Here is an 8,914-nt window from a genome sequence, read left to right on the forward strand (position 1 = left end):
TAAAAAGAAAGACAATGTCAGTCAAGCCACCAGAGTGAAAAACTCCAGCAAATAAAAAGCTCATCTTTTTATTTCCCTGGCTGTTTCAGCCACTGGCCTACTTTCAGTGTTTTTGTGTACTGTGTGTTGAATTTTACTGCACAATGTTTCTTTTAGGTATTATTTGGTTGGGTTTTTTTTCATGGTGTGTAAAAACTGGTGTTAATCTTCTTTTAGCATGGATTAGCACTTGGTTTTGTGCTCCTTTGTTTCTGTCTGTGTTTCCTTTGTATTTGGAAGTAGAGTGTATTCTCTGTGCAGATGAATGGTTCCTTTAAGCGACCAGCAGGGCTACAGTCGGAACCCAGCTGAAAGACTGGCTTGTGTTGGTTACAAAAGTTTCTCTTTGTAATATTATTGTGCCTCTGAGATGAGCCAAGCTCACACCAACAGCAGAAAAGACCCCATTAATCAGCAGGAAGCAATAGTTCAGTGGATGTATCTGATAATATCGGCCAATTTCCAAAAAATAAATCCAAAATTATTTTTAATACAGAAAGCTTATAGCCATCACAATGATGGGGGAAGACTGCTGGCTTTCCACTCATTGACACACTCTGCAATGAGAGTAAGCCATGAAAGGTCATTGGTAAGTCGATGCTGTGTCAACGCATGTTAATGGAGAGTTGAGTGGAAGAATGATTGTTGCTTATTCAAAATTGTGGGGGATATTCACAAGGCATGGACTGGCTCTGTCCCTATTAGAGTTGGAATATGTACTCAAGCACAATCGTCATGGCAATTTCTGTGAACATGGATCATATTTGTTTGGATACTGTAATTAAGTGTATTAATAAGTGTAATTATGTTCCCTGGTGTCTGTTTTCAGGGACACGCTGAAGCTCACACACTGATGGAGACCTGGTGTAACAGTAGAGAAAGAAAAGAGTCAAAAGTTACTGATGATAATCAATGTCATCAGTGTAAAACATTATTTTCCTTATGTAATGTGGCCGTTGTCCTTGTACAAAAAGAAAAGTGAAGGCTTTGTTTAGAGACCAAGTTGTTCGTCAAATATTTAATTCAGTTTAGTTGTGTAGCGCCAATTAAAACCACATTTATTCTCAAGACTATCTGCATGACAAACTGGTCAAATTAATATCCAATTCCTCATCAAATGCAGATATAATTCATCCCATTTTTACACCATCTGTTGGTCTGAGAAGCAACATCTTGAAAACATATTATGGTCAAAATGTGCCGAGTAATTATTTGCTTCCTGGAAATGGAAATCTAAATAAGTCAAAAGTCCATTAAAAAAAACATATCGATTTTTAAGCGCACTTTGATCATTCTGACATTTCCATTTTATACTTGGATTTAGCACTGCCTGGTGGTTGGGGCGCTCGGCAGTCAGTCTTCCAGCGGCCTGCTGTGTTTTTGAGCTAAAAAGTGTTTAAAGTTGATAGGAAATTTGAAAATATCAGTTGATAATTATGAGTTATTGGAAGATTAAAATCTAAACACCAACTATAAAGTCTTAAAAAATGCTAGCATTTTAAATAACAAATAAATAAGCAATGTTAAGCCTGGAGTGGGCACAAGTAAAGCCTGGTGGCTCGCCACAGGCTTTATATGTGGTTCATATATGCATCTGTATGTATATATCTATATGTATTGCAGATGTCTATAATTTATATCTATATAATTTATATAATATAAATTCTTCTGATTTCTAAAACCTCTACATAGTAAGCTATGATTGCCAGCCGTCTTTGTAGTTGCAGTTAGTAGTCCAGGAAACACATGCATGTTCTCTTGGCTAGATCATGTAAATAAGCACACACTTGTAGGAGGGCTGAATGTTTTGGAATGGTCTGTAAATGATTTGTAACAGAAGCTTATTTGTAGAAACAGACATTGCAACAAATACTGCAGACGACCCAGACTGACCTCTTCCTCTGCTCCTCTGTGTCTCCTGCAGTGGAGGGTGAGGGTCAGGGTCGCATTCTCCAGCGGTTTCCTGAGAAAGACTGGGAGGACAGTCCGTTCCCACAAGGCGTTGAACTGGTGAGTCTGTGCTGACTGTCATGTTCCTGTGTATGGATTTAGCCCTGTCATGGTTAGGGCTTTCACTCTCCTCACAACACAATAACAGCAACTGTGTGGTTCAGATAGAGCTAACAGCATTCACACGCAGATGAAATGTTTTTTTTGTGGTTTTACCAAAATAAGAGGTTTGGATGAAATTCAAAGAGGCTCTGGGATGGTACAATGTTCGTTTCATCTCACCACACAGCAGAAAACCTGTCCAGATTAGATTTTCTGAAGGGCAAGCAGGCCTTCTGGATCCTCACTTCCTCCTTGTTGTGTGTGTTGGACTGTCTGCCTGGAGACAAAGCCACCTCCACGGCCCACATTCTGCAGGACATTCTGTTTTTCATGCCCTTTTTTTTACCATCAGTTTAGTTAATTCAGGTGTTACTTTTGAATTTCTACCACTCCCTCTGAGTTTTTCTACAGTCTTGTGTGTTCTTTTTTAATAGTAGTATATTTTTTTTCCACTGGGACTTGAGAACTTTCAGATAGGGCCACATCACACAGCTACAACTCCTCACTGCGCTCTGTTGCTTGAGCCTCTACCTGCTGTTTCCTCCTGTTGGGTTGGCTGGAAGCATCTGTTCAAAGTTAATTAGGATGCTTTAAAACATCAGACTATTTAACATTTTTTGGAACCTTGAATTTCCCATAGTAAGAATAATTTTGGACATGGTCTTTTATGTAAAATGTAAATTGAACATAGAAATTCCTAAAATTTATGACACATTGTAGATCATAATTTCACATATATATTTGCTATAAATGTGGTCAAGTTAAAGCATGATTTAAAATGATGAAAAATAATCGTCTTTTGTAAGTACCAGACTTGAATTATTATTTTTCGTATTGTATTAAGATGGTACTTCTTATTTTGAATATTTTGTCATTTATTTTTAAATCTGTTTTGTTTATGAGAGACTAAGTTGCCGATTTGTTGTCTTTGTATATAGCCTTCATTTAAATAAGTACCTTCAATATTCAACATATTCAGGGAAAATAAGATTAAATATGAAACTATGACACATCAGTTTGAAAAATGTAATTATCTTCATTGTTTACTGGTAAAACCTGGTGTTATCTAACCTTCCTGCTGTCATCACTTCCTCTCCCTCTGCCTCTCTAGTTTTGCCAGCCTAGCGGTTGGCAGCTGGCTCCAGAGCGGCAGCCGGCCTCCTTCTTCGTTGCCGTGTTGACCGACATCAACTCGGAGCGTCACTACTGTGCCTGCTTTACTTTCTGGGAGGGTTTGGATAATCCACAGGTAAGAGGAAAGCCAGTTAGACCCAGTCCCTCTGAGCTGATCACACAGGAAGCTGAACACCAATAACTTCATTTCAGCTTGATGTCGTGACAGCATCTGTTTCTCCTCTATGTTCAGCTGAAGAAGATTGATGCTGGCGATGCTGACGAGGCAGACGAGGAGCCAGCTGTAGTCCAGCACGCTAAACTGTTTGCACCAAAGAGCCTGGTGGTGGTTTCTCGACTTGATTACACCGAGGCCTTCAGGGTAGGACATCATCAGCCTTCCCAGTATATTTCTAGGTGTTTAAAAGAAAAAAAATGACAGATTTATAGTTTTAAGTGCATCATTAGTGTGTTTGTTACATTGCCCTGCTGACCTCTAACCTCTGTGTCTGCCTTGATTCCATAGAACTGCCTCGGTCTGATCTACACCGTCCATGTAGACGGCCTGTCAACACCTTTAGAAACTGTGATCGGAAACCTGCTAACCTGCGTCATCCCTGTTGCCGGAGGCTCCCAGGTATGATAACTGACCAACACCTGCATGAGACATGTTAGTTCTGCTCTGGTCAGAGCCAAGATTAGGTGTTATAATGGCTGGGTCACAGGTGGTCATTAATGTGTGAGTGGGACTGTTTAGTTTAATATTCCTGAGTTTAATGAGAAACCTGTGTAGCTTTAATTACTGGTTCAGACCAGTTCATCACATCAGTTCTGCTGTATCCACCTAATTCCTATAAGCCATCATTATCAACTTGTGCTTCACACAGGATGAGATGGATGGATAACAGTAAGAGGACTTGTAGCTGTGGTAACCCTGTAAATGGTTGGTTAGATTTTACTGAAGGTCGGGGTCAACCTCATGGCTCTCCAGGCGGACATGGAGTCCAGTCCGGGGTCAACAGGAGAAACACACACAGCAGGATGTTCATGTAGCTGTGAATTTGACAAATATTAAATGTAGGTGGGTAATGCTGATGGAAAACATAACTGTTACAGCGTAGTCTTATCCAGCTGCGTTTTGTGCTGCTAATTTTTCAAACTGTTATATAGGCTGACCACACTATTTAGTTCATCCAAGGAATCTGGGTTTTGTCTAATAATCTGTCACGCTTTACAATTACTCAGCTGCTGATCACTGACAAACAACAACCAGCTGTCTGTTGGGAGAAAGCACAGAAAGTAGAGTGTAGAGCAGGGAAGCAGATTTTTCTGTAGGTTTTTACAATGAACTGGAACCACAGTAAAATATGCCATGATCTACTAGAGCAAGTTATGACTGCTACCATTTTTTCTTAGGAAGAAAACTGGACAAAATATAATATGCATTAAGAGTTCATAAGTTCAGCAATTCTGTTTATGAACTTAAGCTGCTCTATCTTTTAATATAAAACATAATGAGAACTGCAATTAAAAAATCAATTTTTAATCAAACTTGAAAAACAAATAAGGAGCTGACTGCTGCCATCAGATCACACAGTGTTGCCATTGCACTGGAGGTTGAGGTCCAACTCGTTTAGATGAGATGTTATATCCACCAACAGAACCTCAGGTTCCATGATGTTATTTCCTGTTTGGAGAAGATTTCTCCAGGTGTCTCCTCTGAGGACCTGCTCCTTTCTCAGCCTCCTCACATTAATAAGCTGAAATGACTGGGCTCATGTGTAACCGCTTGGTTCTTCAAACTGGACAAAAAGATTTTTATCTAAGCTGCTCACCATTTACTTAAATTTACAGCTTGCTGCGTGAATTAACTTCTGAAACAAAGCGGTTAACTGAAACTTTGGCTGTTTTCAGACGTTCCATCCACACTCAGTCCTACAGCAGCACCAGGAATAAGGTGGATATAGACCTTCAAACCAAACAAACTGCTTTCTTTCACATAGGATATCATTAGTGTGGCATATTGTCACGGTTTGTTTCCACTTCCTAATGATGTGTTTACAGCAAACCTTTGATGGGATGTTCTGCAGCATGTTTGTTCAAATGAATATTGTTTAAATCTTGAAGATGTATGTTGTGGGACGCCAGCATGCCATCTTGTGTTTTACTGTAAAGCACATTTTGGCAGTTTTTAAATGGCATCATTCTCATTAAATGAGTTGCCTTGCTCCTGATGAATCGTACCTTTGAAATTTTGGAAGAGTTTGTCTTCCACAATCAGCCATTGCCTTTTTATTTTAAATGCAAGCTATCCCAAAACTCAGTTACATTATTTTATTAGGGGTTCACAGATGGTGTAAGTTTCGTATTTTCTGTGATTCTGTGTGAACTGAAGCCTTCTACTAGAGTTCCAGATGTGCTATCCCATTGTATGTGCACCCTTCTGTACACTGGCTCCTTTGTGTTACAGATAGATGAGTCCCCAGTTTGTAGTTTAGACAAAGTTCCCCAGTCCCCGGCCTGTGACTGGCTGCTGGCCTGTCTCCAGGTAACTTTCCTGTTCTGCAAGATTCACCAATCAGCAACAAGCTCCATGTTATTGATTCTGTCAATCAACCAGATCAGTGTCTTTTTTTTCATTAATTCATTTCAAATCATGAATAACTGAATGATTCCAACTGTTTCTGACCTGCTTATGCGTGTTTTGGATTCAAACTGCAGAATCATATCATTTCTCCAGATTTGAGTTTGTTGCTGTTTTCTTATTTAATAATTTAGATTTTCTTCAGGTATTAAGAACCACACCCACCCACCCACACAAACACACACATTAAAGTAGATGCTTAGCAGGTCATAGTTCGCTTGCTTGGTAGCCATATGGCCTGACAGATGGCTTCCTGCTGGCAGCTCAGCATCTGAATGAGACAATCACATCTAATCAGCATTAGACATTTCCAGGCTGCAGCAACGCTTCGGAAAGGCACTTAATATATGTCAAAAAACATACTTTGAAAATTCTGCTACTTTTCCCACTACTAAATTAGACTAAATCAGTTAGATTGTCAAACGGTAATTGATTCTATTTGCCCAATGGCAGAAGTTGACATACATTTCTTAGTATTTTGTAGAATTGCCTTTGAAACTTTGTTTTTTTTTTGTTTATCCTTCCTTAACTTTTGACTATAGCTTGCTGAAATTTCCTCCTACTCCTCCTGACCTAGTGGAGCTGAGTCAGTTCTCTAGAACCTGTTAGTCACACGCACATTCAGCTCAGTTCCAGATTTCTACCCTGCCATATGTCGATGTGCCTGAGGGCAAGACACTTGACGCCAAGATTTCTTCTGATCTGTGTATAAATGTCTGCATATTTTTGACTGCGACTGGATGAATGTGACGCTTCCATAAAGTGTTTTGATTAGAAAAGTATAATTTAAAATTCAGAGCATTCAGAGCAATGGCCCAAGTCATTGTTGTAAATGACTTGGGTATGCTTAGGGTCCACACTAGTGCCCAAACTACAACCTCTTGGTGAATATCTTGAGGTGGTTCTTCAATATTTCAACAAAATCATCTTTCCTCATGCAGTGATGTAATTTGTGAAGTGCACAAGTCCCTTGTGCAGTAAAACGGTCATACAACATGATGCTGTACAGCTGGGTCTGTGTTTTCAGGCTCCCTTTACCTCCATATGTAACAGCCACTGTGGGAAAACATGTCAATAAGATCACACTGTCAGGTTGTTCATCCATCTTTTCATCCCACCTGTTGCTGTTGTTATTCTTGATTACATAAAGCCATATTTTCATATTTGCCTAAACATTGAAAGATGAGTCAAATTTAAGGGTCAGTGTTAACTTTGGCTTTACTTTGACACACAAAAGTAATGTCTTACAACTGTCTGTGATTAATGAAACACTCAGATACCTGAGTGAAGTTGGCCATCCCACCTTCTTCAAAGCAGACAAAAATGGTGTCAAATATTTGTGGAACATTTGTGCTATGTTTGTCTTTAAGATAAAGGTTTAAGTTTAGTAAAACTAGTCAGTAAGGAGGGGGCGATGTTTAGCTGAGACGGGCTGAGGATGGCAAAGAGTCCATGGAGTTTCCCCTGGGGAAATGGAAGCAAACTAAGGGTAACTCTGGCCATGGCAGTGTCCACAATTTACAAATGTCCAAACTTCCCTGATTTTCAAAGACGTGTTTACTTTGGACTGAAGTCAAGTGTTTATTAGAATCCAAGTTGTTAAAGGAGCACATGCACATTATCTCTGTTACTCCTCCTGAAGTTGGGAACTCCAGTCCCATTCTTCGCCCTCTGTCACCCTGCCAGCTGCTCTGACTGAAATGAAAGAATCAGTCACTGTGCCGGAGGTCATTGGCACTTTGCTTGATCTCATCACATGAGCTTGCAGATGTTAATGTCGGGGCACCTTAGTTTGGGAACATTTTTGTCTGCTGGATGCAGCTTTACTTTTAGTACCGCTTGTGGTTTGTGCCACTGTTTCAGTTTTGGAACTGATTCCTCAGAATTCACTTCCCTCTGAGCCAGTTGTTGTTGTAACAGCATTTAAAAATAACATTAGCTTTTGGTTTTGCTTTTTATCTCACTTATGCTTGAGACCATCATATTAATTGTAACATCAGAGTAATTTAACTACAGTAAATGTGTTGAGATTATGATTATGTTTAAGGGAAAAAGCTTTTCAAAACAATTGACCCTGTGTGAAAAGTAATTGCCCTATTATTCCTATGTATATTTTGAATTTTAGTGGAAGCATTGATTCTTTTTATTGCTGTTTTTGTGCTGCCAAAATGCCAAATATTTGTTTTGCATGTGTGTCGTGTAATGTTCTATTTTCACCCATTTCACAGTGATATGATGATGTTTGTTCAGCCTATATGTTTTTCCATGCTGATACATGACTGTCTTGTGCAGTCACCTCTAACATGTCTTATCCTGCTGTGTGTGCGTGCGTGTGTGTGTGTGTGTGTTGAATGCTTGTGCAGCCGGGTCCAGAGGAGAGAGAGGACAGTTTGGTACGCCAGCCTGACTTCATATCCTCACCGTCTCTCTCTACCAATCAGCTTCTTTTAATTTCCCTGCCCACTTCCTTCAGTCTATCCATACACACCTGCTGCTTTAGGTGAACTAATTGAGATGCTTTCTGTCTGTGAACAACACCTGATCTCATCTATAGCAAAAGCTGATCCTAAATTCTTGAGTTGTTTTAAAATGGTTACAATTTTGATGCAAATCATAGACAGTGGAAGCTGAAGTATCACTCAGCAACAGTTTTACCAAGAACATAAAAACAATTCCATTTTCCTCAGTAAAGTCGAGCACAGGCTCCAGGTTAGTACTTAGTTATAGGTCAGCTAATTTGAATTGAAAAGTGAATTTATTTAGTTGGATAGAATAGATTCCTTGCACACAGTGGTGTAGTTCAAACTTTCTTTTCTGTCCTGTTTGACTTTGGCTTACAGTTAAACTTTAATTCATTTTCTCAGAAAATTAGCTATTATTATTCTAATAATTGTCTATATACTGTTCACTCCAACCCAGCAGTTGGTCAGGTTGCCGTTAGCAGAGGTTACTGCAGTGGTCCGGCGTGGCATGGAGACCCTCAGGCTGTGGCTCTGTGTCGGCCCTCAGGCTGTGGCTCTGTGTCGGCCCTCAGGCTGTGGCTCTGTGTCGGCCCTCAGGCTGTGG

At 39.8% G+C, this 8,914-nt stretch overlaps 1 protein-coding gene across 5 annotated transcripts in view; it reads left to right on the forward strand.

Moving 5' to 3' along the window:
• sbf1 (SET binding factor 1) overlaps positions 1 to 8,914 on the forward strand; it is a 63,134-nt gene that overhangs the window by 23,387 nt on the left and 30,833 nt on the right. For 2 of the 5 annotated variants that reach the window (XM_008401530.2, XM_008401532.2), the window contains exons 2-7: positions 1,964 to 2,049; positions 3,203 to 3,340; positions 3,458 to 3,586; positions 3,731 to 3,841; positions 5,675 to 5,752; positions 8,212 to 8,241. In XM_008401530.2, coding sequence (XP_008399752.1) covers positions 1,964 to 2,049; positions 3,203 to 3,340; positions 3,458 to 3,586; positions 3,731 to 3,841; positions 5,675 to 5,752; positions 8,212 to 8,241 — 572 coding nt within the window. The remainder of the gene's footprint in view (positions 1 to 1,963; positions 2,050 to 3,202; positions 3,341 to 3,457; positions 3,587 to 3,730; positions 3,842 to 5,674; positions 5,753 to 8,211; positions 8,242 to 8,914) is intronic. The other 3 variants (XM_008401531.2, XM_008401533.2, XM_008401534.2) reach the window with 3 other exon arrangements.

The sequence above is a fragment of the Poecilia reticulata genome, linkage group LG23 (assembly GCF_000633615.1).
Source record: "Poecilia reticulata strain Guanapo linkage group LG23, Guppy_female_1.0+MT, whole genome shotgun sequence".
NCBI classification, from domain to species: Eukaryota; Metazoa; Chordata; class Actinopteri; order Cyprinodontiformes; family Poeciliidae; genus Poecilia; species Poecilia reticulata.